The 26,263-nt window shown below is 55.8% G+C and overlaps 1 protein-coding gene across 3 annotated transcripts in view; it reads left to right on the forward strand.

The window, feature by feature from the left end:
* The window catches only part of ACOT7 (acyl-CoA thioesterase 7), a 134,259-nt gene that overhangs the window by 25,347 nt on the left and 82,649 nt on the right, over window positions 1-26,263 (forward strand). For 2 of the 3 annotated variants that reach the window (XM_016953100.3, XM_001156114.4), the window contains exon 2: window positions 19,416-19,533. In XM_016953100.3, the coding sequence (XP_016808589.1) occupies window positions 19,416-19,533 (118 nt within the window). Of the gene's footprint in view, window positions 1-10,019; window positions 10,211-19,415; window positions 19,534-26,263 lie in introns of those variants that run through there. The other variant, XM_001156070.8, reaches the window with a different exon arrangement.

The raw sequence follows: 26,263 nt of genomic DNA on the forward strand, positions 1-26,263 counted from the left end.
CAAGATTGTGCCATTGCACTCCAGCCTGGGCAACAGAGCAAAAAAGAAAAAAAAAGAAAGTGGTTTCTTAAGATGGAATCTAGTCTTGGGGAAGATGCCATGAACGTTGCTGAAATGACAAGAAAGTAATGGCAGTGGTGGGCCATCTGGAGCAACTCCTGCCCTCACGCCAGGTGCAGTGGGGTGGTGCAAGCAGTGGTGGCAGGAGCAGCTGTGGGAGCAGCAGTGGCAGCAGCAGTGGCAGCAGTGGGTCCCCTGTGCCCTGCATTCCCCGGGCAGCTGACTGCACCGCCCCCATCCTTGCACAGCCAAGCAGGACCCGCTCCCAGGCCTGGAGCCTTGCCGCTCCAGACCCTGGCTCAGTGTCAGAGCTCTTACCCGCTCTCACTGTGGGGAGGGGTGTGCAGAGGAGATAGTCAGTCCCTGGAGCCTACCCCTGGGAGTCTCCCAGAGCCCACTGCCCTGGGAGCCACCACAACGGGGCCAGGCTGAGTTGCCTGCTGGTGGGGAAGCAGCATGATTGGGCATGGAGGTGTGGGCAGAGAGGGGCCCCAAGGTGGAGCTGGGCCTGGGGTGATGCTGCACCTGCATATGGAGTGTGGGGGCTGGGCCTGGGATGCAGAGCTTGGGTTATGCCTCAGGGCCCTGGGGCGGGAAGTGGGAGCGGCATTCACTTTGGGGACCTGGACTGCGGTGCAGCCACCGCACCCACCCTGCTGATGGTGCCATTCAGACTTTGGGCACCAACAGGCATGGGAGGGAGGCCAAGTGGGGGCTGAGGATAGGCTGGCACAAACAGCCTGGATGCCATGAACAGTGGCGAGAGACAGACAGGCTCCTGGGTAGAAGGGGTCTGGTCCCCGGTGAAGCCTCACCTTCAAATTGGGGAGGGCCTGAAGCCTGGGGGCCGGCCGGCCAGTCCCGAGGACCAGAGGGGAAGCTTGTGGTGCTTTTTGCTGGCCCACCCATGGACCAGTCAACACACACTTCCTCCACTCTGAGGCCCATAAAAACCCCGGACTCAGCCAGACTAGAGCAGAGGACAGAAAGATGACAGGATGACCAGCTGCAAAGAAGAGCTACCCTCTCTGCTGAGAGCTGAACACTCACTGGGACGACCTGGCTGTGACTCAATAAAGCTCCTCTTTGTCTTGCTCACTCTCCATTTTTCTGCGTACCTCATTCTTCCTGGTCACAGGGCAAGAACTCGGGACCTGCCAAATGGCGAGGCTGAAAGAACTGTAACACAAACAGGGCTGAAACATGCCCCTTCTTGCCACGTTGCCAGTGAAGGGAAGGAAAGAAGAGCTGTGGCCCTTTGGGGAGTCCAGACCTGGGAACTCCCTGAGTCAGGGTTGTGACTCCCTCTTTGGGGCCCTGCAGTTCCTGGCGTCACCAAGCTTCCAGGCACCACTGCATTCCCGTGTGCCAACCAGGCAAGCTGCTTGAGGTGCGCTTGGTCCAGGTGCAGCCTTGCAGAGAACCAGCACCTGTGCCAGCATCTGGAGCTGCCTGCCCTGCAGCAGCAGCTGGCATGTCTGACTGTGCAGTGGCCGTACTCCATGCTCACTCACACACTGCTTGCTGCTCCACACCAGGCTTGTCCTTGGCAGGCATGGGAGCTCCAGGCTGGTAGCATGAGCCAAGCGCAGCCTGCCAGGCTGAGTGGGTGGAACAAGCCCAGTGGGCCCCAGCAAAACTTGGGCAAAGGTGCCACAAGACACAGAGGTTTCTGGCCAGAAAAGGGACACCCCAAAGATCCCGTAACAAAAGGATTTAGAATATTCCATAAACTTAGTTGATAAAACAACATAGGTTTTAAGAGGACTGACTCCACTTTTTTTTTTTTTTTTTTTGAAATGGAGTCTCGCTCTGTCGCCCAGGCTGGAGTGCAGTGGTGCGATCTCAGCTCACTGCAAGCTCTGCCTCCTGGGTTCACGCGATTCTCTTGCCTCAGCCTCCCGAGTAGCTGGGACTACAGGTGCCTGCCACCACGCCCAGCTAATTTTTTTATATTTTTAGTAGAGAAGGGGTTTCACCATGTTAGCCATCATGGTCTCCATCTCCTGACCTCGTGATCCGCCTGCCTCGGCCTCCCAAAGTGCTGGGATTACAGGCGTGAGCCACCGCGCCCAGCCTGACTCCACTTTTGAAAGTTCTGCTGGGCTGGTCTAGGAGATCGAGACCATCTTGGCTGACATGTTCTCCCCATCTCTACTAAAATACAAAAAATTAGCCTGGTGTGGTGGTGCACACCTGTAGTCCCAGCTACTCAGGAGGCTGAGCCAGGGGAATCACTTGAACTCGGGAGACGGAGGTTGCAGTGAGCTGAGATCATGCCACTGCACTCCAGCCTGGCTGACAGAGTGAGACTCTGTCTCAAAAAAAAAAAAAAAAGTAAGTTCTACTGTGGGTAAAATGCTATCAAACATTGCATGCTACAGAGAAATCTTTTTTTTTTTTTTTATTTGAGACAGGCTCCCACTCTGTCACCCGGGCTGGAGTGCAGTGGTGCAATCACAGCTCACTGCAGCTTTGACCTCTTGAGCTGAAGGGATCCTCCCACCCTTAGCCTCTCAAGTAACTGGGACCACAGGCAAGTGCCACCATGAGTAGCTAATTTTTTAATTTTTATTTTTTGTAGAGACAGCATCTCCTTATATTGCCCAGGCTGGTCTGGAACTCCTGGGCACAAGCAATTCTCCCACCTCGGGGTCCCCAAGTGCTGGGATTACAGACATGAGCCACCGTGCCTGGCCCAGAGAAATATTTTGTGGAAAGAAGGGTCAATTGCTGTGGTCAATGTCATTGTTGTCTTATTTTAAGGAACTGCCACAGCCATCCCAGCCTTCAGCAGTCGCCATCCTAATCAGTCTGCAGCCCGGGCGGTAATCCCAGCACTTTGGGAGGCTGAGGTGGGCGGATCACCTGAGGTCAGGAGTTCAAGACCACCATGGCCAACATAGTGAGACCCCGTCTCTACTAAAAATACAAAAAATTAGCTGGGCATGGTGACGCGTGCCTGTAATCCTAGCTACTTGGGAGGCTGAGGTAGGAGAACCACTTGAACCCGGGAGGCAGAGGTTGCAGTGAGCCAAGATCGTGCCACTGCATTCCAGCCTGGGCTATAGAATGAGACTCTGTCTCAAAAAAAAAAACCCCAAAACAATATGAATCAGTCTGCAGCCATCAACATCGAGGCAAGACTCTCTGCCAGCAAAAAGAATACCACTCACTGAAGGCTCAGATGATTGTTAGCATTTTTTAGCAATAAATTTTTTTTTTTTTTTTTTTGAGACGGGGTCTTGCTCTGTCGCCCAGGCTGGAGTGCAGTGGCGCGATCTCGGCTCACTGCAAGCTCCGCCTCCCGGGTTTACGCCATTCTTCTGCCTCAGCCTCCCGAGTAGCTGGGACTACAGGCGCCCACTACCATGCCGGGCTAATTTTTTGTTTTTTAGTAGAGATGGGGTTTCACCGTGTTAGCCAGGATGGTCTCGATCTCCTGACCTTGTGATCCACCCACCTTGGCCTCCCAAAGTACTGGGATTACAGGTGTGAGCCACCGTGCCCGATTGCAATAAAGTGTTTTTAAATGAAGGTATATACTTTTTTTTAAGGCATAATGCTATTATACACTTAATAGACTACAGTACAGTGTAACTTTCATGTGCACTGGGAAACCAAAAAAATCATGTGACTTATTATAAGGTGCAATGTGTGCTTTGTTGCGGTGATCTGGAACCAAACCCGTAATATCTCTGAGGTATGCCTGTGTGAGCCTGTGAAGCCTTCACCACAATCAAGACCGAGACTGTGAACAGACCTGTCACCCTGCTGAGGCCCTCTGCTTCTCTGGTCCCTCCCTGCCCCCAGGCAACCTCTGATCTGCTTTCTGTCACTATAGTTTGTGTTTCCTCCAAGTTTATAAACATGGACTTGCACAGTTCTCTTTTTGTCCAGCCTCCCTTGCTCAGCACGATTACTTGGAGATTCATCCACATGGTTGCATGTATCAGTCATTCATTCCTTTCCTTTTTTTTTTGAGACGGAGTCTCACTCTTGTTGCTCAGGCTGAAGTGCAGTGGGGCGATCTCAGCTCACTGCAACCTCTGCCTCCCGGGTTTAAGCGATTCTGCTTCCTCAGCCTCCTGAGTAGCTGGGATTACAGGCTCCCACCACCATGCCTGGCTAATTTTTTTTTTTTTTTTTTTTTTGAGATGGAGTCTTGCTCTGTCCCCAGGCCGGAGTGCAGTGGCGTGATCTTGGCTCACTGCAACCTCCGCCTCCCGGGTTCAAGTGATTCTCCTGCCTCAGCCTCCCGAGTAGCTGGGACTACAGGCGAGCGCAACCACGCCCAACTAATTTTTGTATTTTTAGTAGGGATGAGGTTTCACCATGTTGGCCAGGATAGTCTCGATTTCTTGACCTCGTGATCTCCCACCTCGGCCTCCCAAAGTGCTGGGATTACAGGCGTGAGCCACTGCGCCAGGCCAAATGCTGGGCTTTTTTTTTTTTTTTGAGACAGAGTCTCTTGCTCTGTCACCCTGGCTGGAGTACAATGGCATGATCTTGGCTCACTGCAACTTCTGCCTCCCGGCTTCAAGGGATGCTCCTGCCTCAGCCTCCCGAGTAGCTGGGATTACATGCGTGCACCATCACGCCCAGCTAATTTTGTATTTTTAGTAGAGATGGGGTTTTTCCATGTTGGTCAGGCTGGTTTTGAACGCCCGACCTCAGGTGATCCACCTGCCTTGGCCTCCCAAAGTGCTGGGATTACAGGTGTGAGCCACCACACCTGGCCGATAATTGCTTTTAGATGTTACTTTTGTATTTTCCTAATGTCTAATGATGTTGAACATCTTTTCTTTTTTTCTAGAGGTGGAGTCTCGTCTTGTTGCCCAGGCCGGCTTGGAACTCCTGGGCTCAAGTGATCCTCCTGCCTCAGCCTCCCAAAGTGGTGGGATTACAGGTGTGAGTCACTGCATCTGGCCTTTTTTGAGACAAGGTCTCGCTCTGTCATCCAGGCTGGAATTCAATCTTGGCCCACTGCAGCCTTGACCTCCCAGCTCAAGTGATCCTACCACCTCAGCCCCCTGAGTAGCTGGGACCCCCTGAGTAGCTGGGACCACAGAAAACCCACAGGGTCGGTGGCTTTTCTCCCCATGTGGGGAGACGAGAGATTGTAGAACACAAGACAAAGAGATAAAAGACAGTTGGCCCCGGGGGACAACTACCACCAAGATGCAGAGACTGGTAGTGTCCCCGAATGCCTGGCTGTGCTGTTATTTATTGGATACAAGGCAAAAGGGGAGGGGTAAAGAGTGTGAATCATCTCCAATGATAGGTAAGGTCACGTGGGTCACATGTGCACTGGACAGGGGGCCCTTCCCTGCCTGGCAGCGGAGGCTGAGAGAGAGGGAGAGAGAGAAAGACAGCTTATGCCATTATTTCTGCATATCAGAGACTTTTAGTACTTTCACTAATTTGCTACTGTTATCTAAAAGGCAGAGCCAGGTGTGCAGGATGGAACATGAAAGCGGACTAGGAGCGTGACCACTGAAGCACAGCATCACAGGGAGACAGGCCTCCGGGTAACTGCGGGCAGGCCTGACTGATGTCAGGCCCTCCACAAGAGATGGAGGAGTAGTCTTCTCTAAACTCCCCCGGGGAAAGGGAGACTCTCTTTCCTGGTCTGCTAAGTGGCGGGTGTTTTTCCTTGGCACTGACGCTACTGCTGGAACCACGGTCTGCCTGGCAACGGGCGTCTTCCCAGACGCTGACGTTACCGCTAGACCAAGGAGCCCTCTGGTGGCCCTGTCCGGGCATAACAGAAGGCTCGCACTTTTCTTCTGGTCACTTCTCACCATGTCCCCTCAGCTCCCATCTCTGTATAACCTGGTTTTTCCTAGGTTATGATTATAGAGCGAGGATTATTATAATATTGGAATAAAGAGTAATTGCTACAAATTAATGATTAATGATATTCATATATAATCATGTCTATGATCTAGATCTAGTATAATTCTTATTGTTTTATATATTTTATTATACTGGAAAAGCTCATGCCCTTGGTCTCTTGCCTCGGCACCTGGATAGCTTGCCACCCGCAGTGCGCACCACCATGCTCGGCTAATTTTTTTGGATTTTTGGTGGAGATGGGGTCTCACCATGTTGCCTAGAAGAGTCTCCACCTCCTGAGCTCTAGCCATCTACCCACCTCAGCCTCCCGAAGTGCTGGGATTACAGGCGTGCACGACCGCGCCTAGCCAAAGGTCATTTGTTTTTTTCACATTGAGCTCTGAGAGATCTTTCTGGAGCCCGGATGTAAGTTTCTGACCCTACCAGCTTCCTCTAGCATGAGGCAGTGAGTTTCGGTTGGGGAGAGGGATGTGGCCTCCCATTCTAGGGCATGTCGTTGCAGAGTTCTCCTTGAATTCTCTCTTCCGAGTGCCCTCTGATGAGCTGGGCTCAGTGTGCTTTTGAGTTCTAGGTGCCTGTCTCATTTCCTACCTTCTTTCTATATGCTTGGCTGCCTGGGCAGGTATGGGAGGGATGGGGGAAGAGGTGCTGCCATCTCTTGACTTTTTTTTTTTCTTTTTTTTGAGACGGAGTTTCACTCTGTCACACAGGCTGGAGTGCAATGGCACAATCTCGGCCCACTGCAACCTCTGCCTCCTGGGTTCAAGCGATTCTCTTGCCTTAGCCTCCCAAGTAGCTGGCATTACAGGCGCCCACCACCACGCCCGGCTAATTTTTGTAGTTTTAGTAGAGACAGAGTTTTGCCATGTTGGCCAGGCTGGTCTCAAACTCCTGACCTCAGGTGATCCGCCCGCCTTGGCCTCCCAAAGTGCTGGGATTACAGGCGTGAGCCACCGTGCCCAGCCCACCTCTTGACTTTTTAGCTTCCAGATGGCTTTGAAAGCTGCAGAAAACTGGGTCTTTTCCCCAGAAAAGTAGAAACCAGACACAACCTCGAGCATGTTTTTAGGGATGCTCACAGCCTACTGAGCCAGTTCTACTTTGTTTTGGGTTAGAGATGGATGCCACATCTGCAGATCTCTGCCAAGCTGTGTGTGTTTTTCTTTAGATTTTGGGAGTGCCTTTCTGTGGCAAAGGTAAGAGCGTTTCGAGGGCTCCTGCCATGTGTCACCCACATGGCCAGTGCTTATGTAGGGAGGGGCCACAGCTTCTGGCATCCAGTTGTTAGTAGTTTATTATTTATTTATTTATTTTTACAGAGTCCCGCTCTGTTGCCCAGGCTGGAATGCAGTAACGCAGTGACGTGATCTAGGCTCACTGCAACCTCCGCCTCCTGGGTTCAGGTGATTCTCCTGCCTCACCTTCCCTGGTAGCTGGGATTGCAGGAGCACGCCACCATGCCTGGTTAACTTTCTTTTCAGTAGTGGTGGGGTTCCACCGTGTTGGCCAGGCTGGTGTCAAAACTCCTCACCTCAGGTGATCCGCCTGCCTCGGCCTCCCAAGGGGCTGGGATTACAGGCGTGAACTACTCCACCCTGCCTTGTTTGTAGTTTATAACAGCTTTCCTGAGCTATAACTCTATTGAGTCTACCCTTTTTGATTGTACAATTCTGCGTGAACCTTAATGGATTCACAAGGCTGTGCAGCCACCAGCACGATTTAATTCCAGAACATTTTCATCACCCCCGGAATTAACCTGCACGCTTTAGCAGTCACTCCCATTTCCCCTCCTCCAGCCCCTGCCCCCCACCAGCTGACTTTCTGTTTCTGTAGATCTGCCTGTTGTGGACATTTAATATACATGGAATCAGATGGCGTGTGACCTTTTGCGATTGACTTCTTTCACCCAGCGTGGTTTCAAGGCTGGTCCGTGCATTACTGTGGATCTGTAGGTCTTCATTTTTTATGGTCAGATAATATCTCATTGTATGGATTTATCGTATTTTGTTTACCTACCCATCCGTGGTGGACACCGGGTTGTTTCCATCCTTGGGTGGTTGTGAATAATGCTGCTATGAACATTTCTAGACATCTCGTTTTGTCAATTAAAATGATTTTTAATTTACTAGATGGGAAATAGCAACTTGTAGTTGTTTAACTTTGAGATTATTTACTCATAAGGCTAAGCTATCTGAGAAGTGCTTCCTCTTTGCGGGACCATCTGGTTGTGGCTTGAACCTGTGTTGCTGTGGAAGCCTGGTAGGTCCTCACTGATTTGGGGTGGGTGGTGGGCCTAGCACACCTGGACTGGGACCAGCTGGAAGGGTTGCTTAGGGAGGCAGCAATGCCCACCTGGAGGGATGAGGCCAAGTCCAAAGGGCACAGTATTGGGGCCCAGGCTCATTCCTTGAGTTCCATTTGGCTGCAGCTTCTGGAGGGAGCCGACAGGAGACGTGGGGAGACAATGCTCCTGCTTCGGAGAAGCTTGTCACTAAACGTCCTCAGAAAGGAAGTCGACAGGGCCTGTTTTGGGGAGAAGGCCAAACAGTGAGTTGGGAGCTGAGAGGAACTACGGGCTATTTGGGGTCAGGGGAGGGAAGTGTGTTTGGGAGGACCTGTCCTGTGTGCCAGGGTGGGAGGCGCTGTGGCTTCAAGACCCTGGCCCTGGGATGCCGGCTACTCAGGATGATGGGCCGAGATGGGCAGCCAGGGGGCTGAGGAGGCTGACGGCCCGGGCCTGGGTGGGGAGGGCTCGGGGGCATTTTCAGCCAGGGTTAGCTGCCAGGCTTGGGCCAGACTCAGCCCTCTGACCTCCCCTCTGGGCAGACATTTTGGGTCGGTGGGATCCCTTTAGAATCCTCTCCTCTGCTGGCTTCTAGACATTAAGCATCCCTGGGCGGGGGCAGCACCAGCCTCCCTGTGGGACCCAGTGCGTGTGGGGTTTGTAAGCTGAAAATGTCTTTTTCCTTCTTTTTGCACATAGGTGAGAGGACTTGTCCTTTTAGGACTTGTTATTTTTGCACATAGGTGAAAGGACATCCTTTTAGTAATAATTTACCCATTTAACTTTTACCAGAGTGACTTCCCAGGCTCAGTGCCTGCCAGCTGGTTAGATAGAATAAGCCCAGGCTCTGGCAGTTTGATAAGGGCCTTGATAAGGGGCGGCTGTTCCAGTGGGAGTGGCCTAATTAGCCCTCTCTGCCCTAACTTTCTCTTTCACAACTAAACATGCGAAACTTGCCCAGAGGCTGGGGGCCAGCCTGAGAGGCCAGCGGGTGCAGCCTGGTTGAGGCTGTGCGGCCTGCACTCTGGCTGGGGACTTTCCATTTCCCTTGCTGGTCACAGGATTCCTGGGAAAGCAACCCTGGTGGGGGCAGCACTGGGGGAGGTTGTGGTGATAACACATCCCGCCTCCTGCACTGGGCCTCCTGTAGCCTGCACCCTGGCCGCTGTGATTGTTTGGCCTCTTTCTTTCTTCCTGACACCCAGTAGAAGGGGAGGCGGAGTGAAGAGAGTACGGGTTGGGGGGCACAGGGCCCACAGGTGGCAGCCGGCAGCCTAAGAGCCCGCGGGAGTGGAGGAAGGGTAGTGGAGTTGCTGAGCCCCAAGACAGGCATGGCATCCTCTGAAGCGGGGGTTGGGGGAAGGAAGAGGGGGAGTGGGGAAGGACAGGGGTGTGGCCTGAGGAGAGGGGAGGCCGGACCGCCTGTCCACTTTGCTTCAGCCAGGGAGCTGGTCCTTGGGACAGGCTTTAGATGCCAGCTCCATCAGCAGGATGCAGGCTTGGACCTGCTGGAGTCCTTGCTGGCCTGTGACCTTCCTCCCCTGTCTACATTTCAGGGAGCTCTAGAAGGCGGCAGTGGGGCCAGACCTGGCTTTGGCTGAGACCCTGGAGAAAGACTAGGGGGCCTTGTGCCCTGTCAGAGAAGGCAGAGCCTCACAGCCGCTTCCCTGAGGCCGCTCAGCAGCGGCTCCTCTGCCTTCCTGATCTCCTGGCATGGCAGCCGGAAGAGCTCACAGAATTACTTCTTCTGTAATTATTTATAAAGCAAGGTTTCCATGACGACTGGTTTCTGGTAGACGCTCTGGATTGGCGAGGCAGCCTCTTCCTGGCCAGATTGGGCAGCTCAGGAAGCTGGGGGTGGGGGGTGCTCCCCACCAAGCCTGGTGTGGCAGGGAGCTGGGACAGTCCTGGGTCAGGCAAGGACTCTGTGATGCTTCCCTGCTCCCTCGCCTTTCTCTGCATCTGATCCTGGGATGTCCTAGCCACCATGGCTTTCCAGCTGAGCAGGTACTGCCAGTCATGGGCATGTCTAGGCCGTGCAGGGGCCACTGTGGGTGGATTGTTTAGGGACATTTGGAAGGGAAGGGTGGGTAGAGGGGACTTGGCCCCTGTGCCCAGCAGGCTGGCTGGTGTCATGCAGCCAGGAAGGGCAGTAGGGCACCCACCTGGCCTGGCTCTTACTGACCCCCAAGATTAGGTGGTCAGCCGAAGCCGGGATAGGAAGTGCAGGCCTGCGTGAGCTGGGGTCCCCTGACAGACCAGGGCACTCCCCTGCCTGCTCTAGTCCCCAGGGAGGAAGGCACCTGGTTTTCTTTCCAGCCTTGCTCCTGTGGCTTCCCTCTGCTCCCTCCAGCTGGGCTGGGTTTGCTGCAGTTTCCCAGCGCTGCTGAGCTTCCTACCTGCGGTGGAGGGGGGGGTCTGTGGGCTGCACAAGGAGCCTCCTGGGTCAGTCCCCTGCCCCTGGCCAAAATGGAGGCTGGGAGCTCAGGGCCATTGTTGGCCTCTTCCCCCGTCCTGCTTGGGGGCCTGCAAGTGCTGCTGGAACTTTCCTTGGCACAGCCCTTCCTCCCACCCTTCCCTCTTCTGGAGATGCAGTGGCGTGTCTGTGGGTTGAAGGGACTTCGCCGGAACTGCCTTAGGCAGCAAGTCAAAGAGGAGAAGCAGGGGCCAGACTCGGTGACTCACGCCTGTAATCTCAGCACTTTGGGAGGCCGAGGCAGGTGGATCAGCTGAGGTCAGGAGTTTGAGACCAGCCTGGCCAACATGGTGAAACCCCCATCTCTACTAAAAAATACAAAAATTAGCCGGGCATGGTGGCATGCACCTGTAATCCCAGCTACTTGGGAGGCTGAGGTAGGAGAATGGCTTGAACCCGGGAGGTGGAGGTTGCAGAGAGCCAAGATCACGCCACTGCATTCCAGCCTGGGTGACAGAGCGAGACTCCCTCTCAAAAAAAAAAAAGAGGAGAAGCAGGGCTGCTTGAGCTTCCGTTTGGCAGAGTCCCCCATGGAAAGAGGAGGCATTTATGTGTGCTTGTGCCTGGACTTTGAGGCCCCACGCTCATCCACGTGCCTGTTTTGTCCCTCAAGGCTGCCTGGTGTGAGGCCCCCGCCCCCCATGCCATAAGGAGACCCGCTTCTCCTTTCCTTCCGGGAAGGGCAACCCCTGTCCCTTGTCTACTCCTGGCCAAGGCAGCCTCTGCTGAGCTCCTGAAGGAAGCTCCGAGTGTCTGCAGGCCCCAGGTGGTGGCCCCCAGCCATGAGTGGCAGCTGCAGCCCTATGACTGGGGACAGTCTGCCCAGACACCTCTGTCCCACCCAGCTTTCCAGCTGAGGTGAGGGTGGAGCACACGCACCTGGTGCTTGACCTCTGGTTTGAGGCCTTTGTCAGAAGGGGGCGGTAATAAGCCGCCTGCCCTGCAGGCCCCGTGTGGGCCTGACCCGCCTATACCCCAGACCCTTACCTGGCTGTGCACCTTCAGGTGGGCACTTAAGCTTCCACCGTGGAGTAAAGGAAGCAAGGCTCACCTACCCCTGGTTACCCTGGGTTTCACGTAGTAATGTTTTCATTTTAGCACTGACTTTTTTTTTTTTTTGAGGCAGAGTTTCGCTCTTGTTGCCCAGGCTGGAGTGCAATGGCGCGATCTTGGCTCACCACAACCTTCGCTTCTTGGGTTTAAGCGATTCTCCTGCCTCAGCCTCCCAGGTAGCTGGGATTACAGGCATGGGCCACCATGGTTGGCTAATTTTGTATTTTTAGTAGAGACGGGGTTTCTCCATGTTGGTCAGGTTGGTCTCAAACTCCTGACCTCAGGTGATCCACCTGCCTCAACTCCTAAAGTGCTGGGATTACAGGCATGAGCCACTGGGTCCAGCCACAAAAGTGTAGTCGTTGTCTTTTTTTTTTTTTTTTGAGACACAGTCTCACCCTGTGGCCCAGGCTGGAGTGCAATGGCATGATCTCGGCTCACTGCAACCTCCGCCTCCTGGGTTCAAACAATTCTCCTGCCTCAGCCTCCCAAGTAGCTGGGATTATAGGAGCCTGCCACCACACCCAGCTATTTTTTTTGTATTTTTAGTAGAGACGAGGTTTCACCATGTTGGCCAGCCTGGTCTCAAACTCCTGACCTCATGCTCCGCCCGCCTCGGCCTCCCAAAGTGCTGGGATTACAGGTGTGAGCCACTGCGCTCGGCCAGCACTGACATTTTTGTGTCAGAGTCAGAGACACTGGTGACACTCCCAGCTGGTTGTGTGCTGGGCTGTGGAAGGGGCAGGCAGGGTTCAGTGCCCTGCAGGGCTGCTGCCAAGGTCACCGCACAGGGGCCTGTCCAGGGCTGGCCAGGTGTGGGTGGCAGGGGCTGAGCTGGGCTGAGGGTGCTGAGTGGGGCTGAGGGTGCTGAGCGGGGCTGAGGGTGCTGAGCGGGGCTGAGGGTGCTGGGCTGGGCTGAGGGTGCTGGGCAGGGCTGAGGGTGCTGAGGGTGCTGCCGCTGCTGCCTCAGGGCTCCCCTGTGCCACTCAGTGCTGCTTTCTTTGGGAGCATCAGAGACCTCCGGGCATGGCCACAAACCAGGTGGCAGCTGACAACCGGAAGCAGTTTCCTCAGGCTGGAGACCAGCGGTGGGCAGGGCCACGCTCCCGAAGTTTTGACGGGAGGCTGCTCCCGGCTCTGCCTTCATCTTCACCTGGACCTCCTGTGTCTCATGTCGAGACTTCCCTGTTCCTATAAGGACACCAGTCATTGGGTTAGGGCCCTCCCTAAGGCACGGCGACCTCATCTTGATTGTATCTGGATGCAAAGAACTCTTTCCAAGTAAGGTGACATTCGTAGTTTCTGGGGGTTCGTTCTCAAACACATCTTTTGGGGGACACAATTCAACCCAGTACTCGGGCTCCATGTGGCTTAGGTGGGACTCCACCTTGAGAGGGCCCCGGGGCACAGGAGGCATGGCCAGCCCTCAAGGTGAGGCCAGGGGACAGGAGCGGCTCCCCTCCCTGCCAGGCTCCCCTCAATTGTTCCAGGCGCCTCACTCCCACCGCGGAACAGGCTCAGGCTGTCCTGCGAGGACGTGGGCTGGACCCCAGGGCCGCTGCTGTAGGTGCTCTTGGGATGAGTGCTCGCCGGCCTCTGGTGTGATGAGATCTGAGTTTTGAGCTGTGCCTTGAAGCATTTTCAAAGAACACTTATTAATTTGAAAGGGTTGAGATGGTTTAAAGGCATCCAAAAGACACAGGCATCTCACTGAGGTCCCTGCCCAGTAGCTAGTTTCTTCCTCTGGGGGCCATGGAGGCCTCTGGTTTCTCACACCTCCTTCCTGGAATGGTCGTCCCTGCGCCCCAGGTGGTCACCTTGCTCCCTTGGCTCTGTGCCTTGCTGTTTTTCACCTGACAGCTGGTCTCTGAGAAGGTTCCTACTCCTCGTGCAAGGCTGAGCAATATTCCAATGTGTGGCTGTTGCTTTTATGTCCTTATGTGGACATCTCGGCGCTGGCCCATGTCCTGCGTTATACACGGCTGTGCAGTGAGTACCCTTGCACGTGCTTCGTTTAACCGTGTGTGGAAACAGCTGTGGGGTAAATTTCTGCGAGTGGAATCCTGGGTCAGGGTGTCCCTGTGCATCTGGGGTTTGGGTGGGTGGTGCCGGGTGCCCTCTGTGAGTGGGTATTCGCTTACACTCCCCTATTTGTGAATGGTTCCCTGTCCTTCACAAAGGGTGGGTCAGGCATTGCTGGGACAGGTAGAACGGTGGGAAGGGCCAGGCGTGCCTGCTAAGCAGCAGTGCTCTGGCAGGTGCAGCTCGGAGCCCCGCAGGGCAGTGAGAGCTGAGGCGGAAAAGTTCCCAATCCCTGAGAGCTCCAGATGCCTTACTAGGAGATTGAGTCTTTATTCTGTAGATGGGAAAGGCCCTGGAAGGTATGGATAAGGGAGTGACTTGGCTAGACTCCTGCTTAGGAAGAGTCACTCCTGGAGCTGTGCAGTCAGGGCCAGTTAGGATCTCAGCCAAGGCAAGAGGTAAGTGCAGAGGCCATGGGGGGAAGAGGGGCAGTGCAGAGGCCATGGGGGGGACAAGAGGCCAGTGCAGAGGCCATAGGGGGTGAGAGGCCAGTGCTGAGGCCATGGGGGGGCTAGAGGCCAGTGCTGAGGCCATGGGGGGGGGCTAGAGGCCAGTGTAGAGGCCATGGGGGGGCTAGAGGCCAGTGCAGCGGCCACGGGGGGTGAGAGGCCAGTGCAGAGGCCATGGGGGGAAGAGGGGCAGTGCAGAGGCCATGGGGGGGACAAGAGGCCAGTGCAGAGGCCATAGGGGGTGAGAGGCCAGTGCTGAGGCCATGGGGGGGGGGCTAGAGGCCAGTGTAGAGGCCGTGGGGGGGCTAGAGGCCAGTGCAGCGGCCACGGGGGGTGAGAGGCCAGTGCAGAGGCCATGGGGAGTGAGAGGCCAGTGCAGAGGCCATGGGAGGTGACCTCCCCAAACAGTGTCTGATTGTGTGGTTCCTGGACTTCAGCCTCCCCAGCCTCCCCTCCTTTCAGGATGGATCCAGACTTTGTCTCAGCCCTGAGGCCCTGCATGACAGCTGCGTCCCTGTCTCAGGACATCGCTTCTTCACCCCCTTTTGGGCCATGCGCCAGCTTTGTGGGGTTGCTTTCTGTTTCCGGAGCTCGCTGGGCACTCCTGGCCTTGGGCCCCGAACATTCCCTCTCCTCGTAGCCTTCTCGGACCTCTGCTCCTGGCTCACCCTTCAGGACTTGGCCAAGGTGTCACTTCCTCTGGGAAGCTTTCCCAGAGATTAGGTGGGGTGGCGCCCTTCTGGGAGTGGCTCCTTGACCCATGTGTGCTCAGCTTCCTCAGAGCCCTTGTCATCAGCTGGATGCCACCTCCAGAGGGGACACCGGCCGGGAGTGGGGTGGCTGAGAGTGGGTTGGCAGCATCTGCGTCCATTAGCCTTGGGCCCCAGCACCCGCCACTCGTGCTACAAGGACTGGACAGACATGGTTCTGATCTGGGACAGGAGCAGCTGGAACAGAAAAAGGGCGGGGCTGTGGGCCTGGGTGACATTCCAGACCTGCAGTCAGCCCGGGCCACTGGCTGCCAGGACCTGGCAGGCAGAAGATAGAGCAGGGGATGTTTGGGGCCAGGCCCAGAGAAAGAAGGCAGCGACGTAGGAAAGGCCCCACCCTGGGCAGCTTTCTTTCTTTCCTTGAAGTTTCTGGGGTCAGAGGAGGGGGAAGAAGTGCAGGATTAGCGTGTTGGGGGCTGGGGGAGGAATAACATGTCAGACTCAGCAGTAAACAGTCCTCCAGAACTGGGCCAGGCCTGTGCCGTTGCCCGAGCTGGCCTGTGTCTTTCTTTATTTTTAGATAATTTTTAACCCAGGAATCCTAGAGATAGACAAATGTATTTCTTTCTTTTATTTTTTCTTTTGAGACGAAGTCTCACTCTGTCACCCAGGCTGGAGTGCAGTGGCATGATCTCAGCCCACTGCAACCTCTGCCTTTCAGGTTCGAGCAATTCTCCTGCCTCAGCCTCCTGACTAGCTAGGATTACAGGTGTGTACTACCACGCCCTGCTAATTTTTGTATTTTTAGTAGAGATGGGGTTTTGCCATTTTGGCCAGGCAAGTCCTGAACTCCTGACCTCAAGTGATCCGCCCCCGCCTCAGCCTCTGTAAGTGCTGGGATTACAGGTTGAGCCACCGCGCCCAGCAGCCAAATATATTTCAATTTTTTTTTTTTTCTTTTGAGACAGCATCTCACTCTGTTGCCCAGGCTTGAGTGCAGTGGTGCAATTGTGGCTCACTGCAATGTACTCTTCCCAGGCTCAAGTGATCCTCCTACCTCAGCCTCCCTAGTAGCCACTGCGCCCAGCCTGTATTTCAGTTTTTTAATAGTAAAGAGGGGCCGGGTGCGGTGGCTCACACCTGTAATCCCAGCACTTTAGGATCACCTGAGGTCAGGAATTTGAGACAGCCTGGACAACATGGCAAAACCCTGTCTCTAGTAAAAATACAAAATTTAGCCAGGCGTGGTGGTGCATGCTTGTAATCCCACTTACTCGGAAGGCTGAGGCAGGGGAATCGCTTGAACCCAGGAGACGGAGTTTGCAGTGAGCCAAGATCATGCCACTGTACTCCAGCCTGGGTGACAGAATGAGACCCTGTCTCAAAAAACAAACAAAAAAAATAGTGAAGAGGAACATGAAGTGCTTTCGGTACCCGTGTCTTTATTAGAAATGGGATCACGAACGAGGTCAGGAGATCAAGACCATCCTGGCTAATACGGTGAAACCCCTTCTCTACTAAAAAATACAAAAAAATAGCCAGGCGTGGTGGCGGGCGCTTGTAGTCCCAGCTACTCGGGAGGCTGAGGCAGGAGAACCCAGGAGGCGTGAACCCAGGAGGCGGAGCTTGCAGTGAGCCAAGATCGTGCCACTGCACTCCAGCCTGGGAGACAGAGCGAGACTCCATCTCAAAAAAAAAAAAAAAAAGAAATGGGAAAACGAAGTCTCCAGTGAGAGGCAGCAGCTTCCCTGGCTCCCCTGGCTCCCTGGCTCTCACCCCTGCCTGCCTTTAGACGGAGGCAGTCATGACCCTGTCCTGGGATGGACACGGTTGGCCTTGGCCAGGCCATGGGGCGGGGCCTGAGAGAGTGACAGAGCTGTTTATGGGTCCTGGAGGCTGGCTGGGTCCAGCGGTTCCTGAGCTGTTTGGAAGGAATGAGGGAGGTGGGGAGGGGAAGAGGGAGGGGCCAGGTGTGGAGCAGCTGGTGGTGGTATGCAGGATGGGAAGGAATCCCAGCTGAGGCTGGGACTCACTGGCTGCCCCGGCTTGGAGGGAAGGTGTCTGATTTGGGGAAAGGGAGAAGGGGTAAGTGAGTTGGGCTTTGAGCCTTGTGCATTGGAGGTGACAGCACAGTCCCCAGTCAGGAGTAAGGTCCTGTAGGGGAGAGGGTTGTGTCTGACCTTGAGGGCAGGGGCTGGCTTCCTGGGTGGTCAGTTGGGGAGTTAGGATGGTCCTTGGTGCAGGACCCAAGGTGCTGAAGAAAGGCGGCCAGGCCCGTGGAAGCCAGCTGGCGTGCGGTCTGCAGTTCCTGGCATGTACTCCTGATGGCACAGCGCCAAGTGCCGAGTCCTCACTTTGTTGCCAGGTGGCTCCAGGCTCTTCCTCGGGGCCTCAGGCACTGTCCCTGGTCTTCTGTCTTAAAGGCTACCCACTTATCTGTCCTGTCTTCAGTGCCCACCGCATGAAAGCACTTCCTCCGCTGCTCTGCAGCCCTTGGCCCGTGTCTTCTCTCCCTGGCCTTGTGTCATTCCTGGGGGCCAGCCTGCTGTGTGTGGCTCCACTTCACAGGCAAAGTGAGGCCTGCAGCAGTCATTCAGGCTGCTCTGGAGGCTGGCTCTGCTGCTCCTGGGAAATGCTGGGCTGATGTTTCCTCACTGCTCTAGAACCAGGAGCTGGGCCCTGCTCTCCGCACCCACCCACAGCCTTGGCTAGTGCCCCCAGGACAGGCCTGTGTGGAAAGTGACCCTCTGCCCGCTGCAGCTGGTGCGGGGAAGGCCCTTCCTACTAAGTGGAAAACAAAGGGAAGAGGCTGATAGAATCATTTTGTGACTTATAATTGGCTACCTCATAACTCAGACAAAAAAAGCCCAAAAACCTTTCATAGAGTAAGTTCAATTTTTAAAAACAAAGGTATTTAAAAATGAACACTTGAGAAGCCAAATGAGGTTTCTTGTGTGCTCTGGGGATCCCCCGGCCACTGTGTCACGCCGTGCCGGCCGCTCCACAGGCAACCGTCCCTGAGCCTCCCGCGGAACCTTGGGCCCTGCCTGACCTCAGAGCCAGAAGCCAGTTGGCCTAAGTGGGCCCTGGTTTGCATAATAGACTCTCACCCAGGGTGGAGGGGTGACACTGGGGATGGGCAGCTATGGGTCGCTGGGGGACATCTGTGGTCATTTGCTCTAGAAGTGGCATCCTGTGGCCAGATGGTGGGTTTCTTGGAGCTTCCAACCAAGTTGGCTAAATACTTACCGAAGAGGGAAAAATTCTCCTAGTTAACGTGTGGACTATCTACTGTGTACCATGTGTCTGCCAGCGCTGTTGTGGAGTGAGTGTGCGATCTGCGTGATCTCCCACAGTTAGGCGAGGCAGTGCTGTCATTCTACCCATTGTACAGATGAGCACATGGAGGAGTGAGGGTTCTGACAGCTTGCCCAGGTTACCTAGCAAGTAAGAGCCAGAGCCAGGAACGCTCTTGGAGAGTGACTTGCTCAGCCTTGGAGCTGCTAGAGAAGCAGAGAGGAGATGCAGACCTGGGGAGACGCTGCTCCTGGGGCCCCCACACGGGCCAGCAAGGCTGGGCAGGCTACACAAGCTGCAGGTGGATGCTGGACCCTGGACCTGTGCCCGCTGCCTGTCACTCGTCTCCAGGCCTTGGCCTGTGAAGGCGGCTTTCATCAGCTGGGTGCTGTCTGGGAAGGTGCCAGGCAACTTGCCCTGGTAGGACTGCCAAGCTGGCTTGTTGGGATTCCAGAGATTTCGTGGAGCTCCCACACTGCCGGCTGCTCACGGCAAGGATGAAGTTGTTCCTCTTTGGGGAAGTGAGGTGGCGTTTCCATTCCTTCTGACCTGGGAGAGCTCCTTGCCTTCAATCCAGGGCCTGATTCCACACTGCCCCCGGGACCCACAGAGGAGCTTAGCGCGCAGTGGGCAGGCGCTCACCTGCTGACAGGGCCTGGGGTCTTGAAGCTGCGACTCATGTTTAGTTCTCAGAACAGCCGTGGCTACCTGGCTTCTCTGGGACTCCTGACGGGGGTGGTGGTGGTCCCGGGAATTTGCTCCTAGGGTCACAGTCTGTGTGTTGGTCACTGGGAACCCCAAGGGCTGATCACCACCTCCCTGCCCTGTGGCTTTGCTTAAAGGTCTTCACCATCAGCCCTTCCCTGCCAGGGCAGTCCAGGGACATGTGGCTTCAGGGGGAGAAAGTGCCCCTCTGCCCTCCTTCTCTCTCATGGAAACAGCATCTCAGGGCCCCTTCCGTGGCCTGGCAGGTGGTGCCCCACCCTGACGAACACACCACCTGGGAAGAGCCCAAACATGGGGAAGGTTCTCTTTCCTCCAGGAGCCATTGAGCCCTTTGGGGACCTTCTCCCCTCCTTGGATTGTCACTGTTGCACAAATGGCATCCTCTCCAGAGGCCTCATCCTGCTTCTTCTCTGCCCTAGGATCATGCGGCCAGATGATGCCAACGTGGCCGGCAATGTCCACGGGGGGACCATCCTGAAGATGATCGAGGAGGCAGGCGCCATCATCAGCACCCGGCATTGCAACAGCCAGAACGGGGTAAGGGTCTGGGCCCCATACCTCTGGGCCCTGGAAGCCGCACCAGTGTGAGTTCAGGACAGGAGTTCTCCGGGGAGCCAGGCCTGCAGCCTTCCCTCCCCTTGTGCACTGGGCCTTGGGAACTGTGGGAGAAGTGGCCCAAGTAGTTCTGCACCGGACCCTCAGAGCTATGCTTGGTTTTGGCCTCAGCCAGGAGGTGTAGGAACCCACCAGAGATGAAGCGTCAAGCAAGCTGACAGGCCCTCCCTCCACCACTCCCCGCCATGCCGAGTCCCCCGCCAACCTGGCCCTGATCAGAAGCATGCCCCGCCTCCGTGGGGTGGAGTTTATTGTGATGGCCAACAGCTGAGACATAAGAGGCCAGACAGCAGATGGAGGGGAGGTCCCACCTCTGCCCTGACCAACCCTGGTGGCCATGGCACCATGGCAAGTGCCGTGGCTCTCTGTGACTTGGCCACTTCCTGGCTTTGAAGCTCACAGGCCTGGTACCACTGTGCCCACAATGGGAGCAGCTCTCCACCTGCCCCAAAATTGTGCAGCTCGGGAGGGCCCTGTGACCCTAAAGCTGGGGACAAGGGGCACGGTGTCTAGTGTCAACCTCAGAGCTGCTGTAGGACATTCAGCCATCCCCAGCCCTGGGGAGGGGACATTTTCTCTGAAGGTCGGCTGTTGAGGGGAAGCCAGCCCTTGGGTGCTGAGGACAGGGCGTCTGCCTTGGTGCCGCAGCTGCAGCCTCTGCCCTATGGGGCTCAGTCAGCATACCTTCTGTGGCCTCCAGGGAGGCAGAGAAGAGGAAGACTCAGCCCCAGCTTGGAGAGTGGGAGTGTGAGGTGCAGGTCCCCACCATGGGCATGGGCATAATGCCACTCTATCAAGAGGCCAAGTGGAAGCCACGTCAGAGACCAGGGACCAGCGGAGGCGCTGTGAGCTCTGAGCCACACTGTTGAGATGCAGGAAGTGGCTGCCGGCTCTGTCAGCCTGGGCTGCCGGAACTAAGACCACAGCCTGCTGGCTTGTGAACAATGGAAATGCATTTCTCACAGTCCCGGAGCCTGGAAGTCCAGGATCAGGGCGCCGGCAGATTTTGTGTCTGTTGAGGGCCCGTTTGTTTCCTGGTTCATAGATGTCACATCACTTCCTGTGTGTCCTCGCTTGGTAGGAGTGGCTCTCTCAGGCCCTTTTATAAGGACACTAATCCCATTTGTGAGGGCTCTGTCCCCATTCTCTCGTCACCTCCCAAAGACCCTACCTTCTACTACCATTCCCTTGGGGGTTAGGATTTCAACACAGGGATTTTGGGAGGGGGGGACAGCCATGCAGAGCATGGCACATGCATTCAGCCTGGAACAGTGGGCAGGGTGTGTTTCAGTGGAGGAGTGGAAGCTGTGTGTGTGTGCGTGTGTGTGTGTGTATCTGCGTATGCATGTGTGTGTGTGCATATGTAGAATGAACCAAGCCACAGTAAGTGCGGATGGTTGGACGTGGATGTGGGGGATGTGGTGTGGTACAGGTTCAGGTGTGGGTTTGCTGGCAGCGCCTGGTTTAGGAGGGGCTCGCTGGCTGGGCTAGGGGTAGATTGATTCTTTGGACCCGAGGCTCCGGTGCAGCTCAGTCACGTTCAGAGAGCACCCTCTGGTGGCTGTGGGGAGGGTGGGCCTGAGCCTGAGAGCCTGGGGCAGGGGTGAGGGCCAAGTCCCAAGTTCCTGTTGCACCCTTCCAGAGAGAGACAGTGAGGGTCCCTGGCAGGAGAGCATGGACACAGGGAAGGAAAAGTCCCCAAGATGGGGAGGAAAGATGAAGGAGGGGCTTGGGAGGCCAGAGGGTGATGCTGTCACTCAGAATCGTGGAATTATTTTGCTGCCATTTGGTCAGCACTTGGCATTCTGCAAAGCTCCAGAATGCTTCAGGAGCTAAAGTTTAGCTCATGGAATCCTCACAACACCCCGGAGAGGTAGCTGTTCTTGTCTTGTTTTTTTTTTTCTGAGACAGAGTCTCACTCTGTCACCCAGGCTAGAGTACAATGGTGCGATCCCGGCTCACTGCAACGTCTGCCTCCCAGGTTCAAGCGATTCTCCTGCCTCAGCTTCCCGAGCAGCTGGGATTACAGGCGTGTACAACCACACCTGGCTAATTTTTTTGTATTTTTAGTAGAGATGGGGTTTCACCGTGTTGGCCAGTCTGATCTCGAACTCCTGACTTCAAGTGATCTGCCCACGTCGGCCTCACAAAGTGCTGGGATTACAGACGTGAGCCACTGCGCCCAGCTGCTGTTGTTATTTTTATTATCCCAGTTGCATAGATAAGGAAACTGAGGTACAGAAAGATTGAACACTTGCTTGAGGCCACCTGGGGAGGCAGATGGTAGGTCTGGGCTGTGACTATGCCTTGAACCTGTGCTTTGAACACTTGCCCCTCCTTGCTCCTTCTCCGGATCTGGGGCTGCTGGAGGGACAGTTTTGACACATTGGCTTGGAGAAGCCTCTGGGAGGCTGGTCCCCAGGATGGTGATCCAGAAATTCTAGGCTTAGGAGGGGGTCTCTGAGTTCCAGGCAGCCCCAGGGCGTGGGGGTGAGAACAGTCCCAGTGCCTAGAAGGGCTTTGCTGGGGCCCTAGGTGGGGCAGGGGACCCCCGCATCCACACTCCCCTGGTGGTGCCTTCCAGTCTGTGGCTGGAAGTCCCAAGGTTCTGTCTCTGGCTGGGGCCTCTTGGCCAGCCCATCTGGATGCCTACTTGGCCTGCTTGGCCTTGATGTGCAAAAAAACGACACTCCTGTCCTTGCCCCAGGCTTGCTTCTCCCAGCCTCCCTCCCCTCAGTAAATGGTCTCTGCAGCCCCCCCGGTGCTCAGGCTCAAAGCCTGGAGCCTCTGTCGGCCTCTCTCCCTCCCACACTCATGAGGCTCTGGGAGCAGATCCCACTGCTCTACCTTCCAGGAAGTCCAGATCTGAGCACAACCCCCAGGCCCACCCCCACTTTGGGTCCAATGGTGCTGCTCTCCCGATCACCCGATCACCTGATCACTGCAGCACCCTCCTGGCAGGTCACCCTGCTGGTCCCTGCTGCCTGGTTTGTTCTCCAGCAGTAGCCAGGGAGATGTGGAGTCAGGGCACAGTACTGCCTGCTCAGAGCCCTCCAGATCTCCTGTTTCGCCCAGAGCCAAAGGCACGTCCGCACGAGTCCCTGTCTCTGCCTAGCGCGGCTCGGGGACCTCACCTCCTACGTCTCTTTCTCAACTCTCCCTCTGGCTACATTGGCTTTTCTGCTGCTTCTCGGACTTGCTGGGTGCATTCCTGCCTTGGGCCTTTGCACTGGCTTTCCCCAGATATCCACAGGGCCCTGCCCTCTCCTCTTCTAGGCTCTACATAAAAATGTTGGAATCCCAGCACTTTGGGAAGCTAAGATGGACAGGTCACTAGAGCTCAGGAGTTTGAGGCCAGCCTGGGCAACATGATGAAACTTTGTCACTACAAAAATTAGCCAGGCGTGGTGGCCTGTGCCTGTAGTCTCAGCTTCTTGGGAGGCTGAGGCAGCAGGATCACCTGAGCCCAGGAAGGTTGAGGCTGCAGTGAGTTGAGATCACATCACTGCTCTCCAGCCTGGATGACAGAGTGAGACCCTGTTTCTACAAAAACAAAACACAGCGTCCAGCCATGCCCCTGATGGCCTGGCTCCCTCTCTGCTTCCAGCTGCTGCTCCACTCCTGACCTGCTGTGCTTGTACAGAGTGGTAGCCCCACGAGGGCAGGCAGGACTTCTGCCCTTGGTTTCTCCAGACTGAGCATAGAGCGTGCTTAGGCATCATCTGATGAATGCTGGGAACTCGGGCCTGGCACCGTCAACCGTCATGGAGAGCGTCTACCGAGTAAGCGCTTACGATGAGCCCGCGGCCACGCTGGGGCTCACCCTTCCTCTCCCTGTGTAGTCTTCCCAGCCACCTGCTGAGACAGGCACTGTTCTTAACCCTGTTTTACAAGTGGGGAAACTGAGGCCTAGAACAGTTAGGTGGCTTTCCAGACAGCTGCATCCTCAGAGCTGCCGTCAGCCAGGAGACGGCTGGGGCTGGGCATGGTGATGAGACCGCACCCTCTCTGGGCCCTCACTGGATGCTGGGCATGGTCCACGCACTTGACGTTTGTCAGTTGCCTTATCCCCGCATGTCAGAGAGAGACAGCTATCCCTGCCTCTCCTGGGTGTTTCCTAAGCACCGAGTTCTTCCCATTCGTTATCCCCTCGAATCTCTGCAGCAGCCTGTTGGGACCATTTATTATCTGTGTTTACAGAGACTGAGACATGGAGAGGTTGTGTCGCTGCACAAGGTCACAGAGCTAGTAAGCAGTAGAGCTAGGATTTGAACCCAGGGCCCAGAGCTGTTCTTTTAGGCTCTGCCTCTGCAGCTGCTGTCCTGGCTGGAAGCCCTGTGGCCATGAGGAACCCAGTGCCTGTGGTTTGCTGGGACGCCTGTGCCTCACGGGCCGTGTGATGCCGATTGCTTTTGAGAGCATGGCAGAGGGCACTTCCCGGCAGGTGCTGATCAGGAGCTCATGTCTCTGTCCCAGGGCAGGGTGGGGCTTTTCCTGCTCCTGCAGTCCTGGAAGCAGGAGGTGTGGGGCTCATCCGAGGCACTGGCTGCTGGGAGATCTTCCCATGGAACGCAAATACTTGTCAGTCCATGTATTGAAGTTTTGGATCACACTGGCCTTCAGGGACTCCCTGGGCCTGGTCCAGAGCCCTGCCAGCTCCTGGGAAGCAGCCGCCCACCAGCAAATCAGAGCCGTCCTGGGTCCCGGCTCCTGCCATCTGTACCCATCAGACACACAGAGCCACCTCTGCAGCCTCCCAGGCTGCCAGATAGTAAAACGAAATCCTCCCACAGGGTCTCCTGATAGTGAAATGGGACCGTGGCAAGACTCCTGTGTGGATGCCTGGGAGACATTACTTTTCTTCTTCTTTTCTTTTCTTTTCTTTTTTTTTTTTTTTGAGACAGAGTCTTGCTCTGTCGCCCAGGCTGGGGTGCAATGGTGCGGTCTCACCTCACTGCAACCTCTGCCTCCCGGGTTCAAGTGATTCTCCTGCCTCAGCCTCCCGAGTAGCTGTGACTACAGGCATGTGCCACCACACCCGGCTAATTTTTGTATTTTTAGTAGAGACAGGGTTTCACTCTGTTGGCCACGCTGGCCTCGAACTCCTGACCTTGTGATCCACCTGCCTCGGCCTCCTAAAGTGCTGGGATTACAGGCGTGAGCCACTGCGCCCGGCCCTACTTTTTTCTTTAGTATGTTAAGCTGGGAGAGAACCAAGCTCAAGGGTCATCAGTGGCCTTCTGCCCTATGAAGGACAGGCTTGAAGCCATCACCAGGTGTCCCCGTGGCACTGTGGGGAAGGCTACTGGATGGTTCTGTGTGAGGGGTGTCCCGAGGGACAGCACAGAGAGGTGCCTCAAGTCACTCTTTGAGTGAACCTGCTTTTGTGCCTCCTCTGAGCGACCCTTGGACCTGCCCCTCACATCCTGGCCTGCAAGGCCTGGCAGCCTGCCTCTTTGGACCTTTGTCCGTGTCTCCCACTGCGTCCCTGTGTTCTGGTGGCTCCCCACCACCTCCCCCCTCCTGCTGCTCTTTCCTCTCCCTGTGGTACCAACGCTCCCCCTACCTCCTCCTGCCTAACACCTGGTCTTTTAGGCCTCAGCTCAGATGCCTCTCATCTGAAGTCACACCCCGCCTTAACATCGTTGGGCTGTCTTGAGAGCACGTGATGCCATGTGGCGTGGCCCCATTTACTTCTCGTCCGTCCCCCCCAGCCAGAACCCAGGCTTCTGTGACCCACACCCCTCTGTACACCCAGCACTGAGAGGCCCCACAGATGCTGCCAGAAACCAGCTGCAGAGCAGGGAGGTGGAAGGCGTCTGCCCCGGAAAAGCACCCGCCCATAGGTCTGTTTGATCTGTGTCAGCATAGCATACCGTAATGTACTTAATCACCCTCAAACAACACACACTTGGCTTCATTCCACTTTTAGGTCTTGCAGACAGTGCTTGGCTCCTTCCAAGATGGGCATTGCCCTGCCCAGAGGCGGTGCCTAATTCTTGCCTGGCTCTGTGCAACCCTGCCCTAACAGCCTTTGGCCAATGGGTGGCGCCATAGCCACATACATTGACTTAGGGGTAAAAGAGACAGTTCCAGGCATCGCTTTACTGTGACCTGTTGTGAGTAGGGCAGGGTTTGCTGGGGGACAAGCCGGTGCAAACCAGAATGGGGAAGCATCGGGCCACCCTCGCCAGCTCTAGAACTTTTCTTGCCCAGCCCCAGATGCAGTCACAGAGTCCCTGCGCCTGTGTGCAGGAGAGTCACCTGGGAAAGGGCTCAGACAGAGGCTCCCAGCCTACCTCCAAAGAAGCAGGTGCTGGGTTTGGGGTGGGCCCCGGAGCTTGCATGTTAACCCCACCTCGGTGAGTCCTCGTGTAGGTGGGTGAGCTGCATGTCGGTGCTTTGGGGGCGGCAGGCGGTAGGTGGGAGAGCACAGACGCACACACCAGGGCTTGAAGTGACTGCCACATACTCTGTGTGCTCTGGGACGCTTGCCTAATGTGGCACCCCTTGTCGGGGTGCTGTGAAGATCACCTGGGCCAGTGATGTCGGAGCTGGCCCAGGCCCCTCCCTCACCTGCTCCCTGCCCGCCCTGGGAAGCCTGAGGGCTCCTCAGTGTCATGCTGTCAATGTCCTAAGGAAGTGATTGTTG

Source organism: Pan troglodytes, chromosome 1 (assembly GCF_028858775.2).
Source record: "Pan troglodytes isolate AG18354 chromosome 1, NHGRI_mPanTro3-v2.0_pri, whole genome shotgun sequence".
In the NCBI taxonomy this organism is placed as follows: domain Eukaryota; kingdom Metazoa; phylum Chordata; class Mammalia; order Primates; family Hominidae; genus Pan; species Pan troglodytes.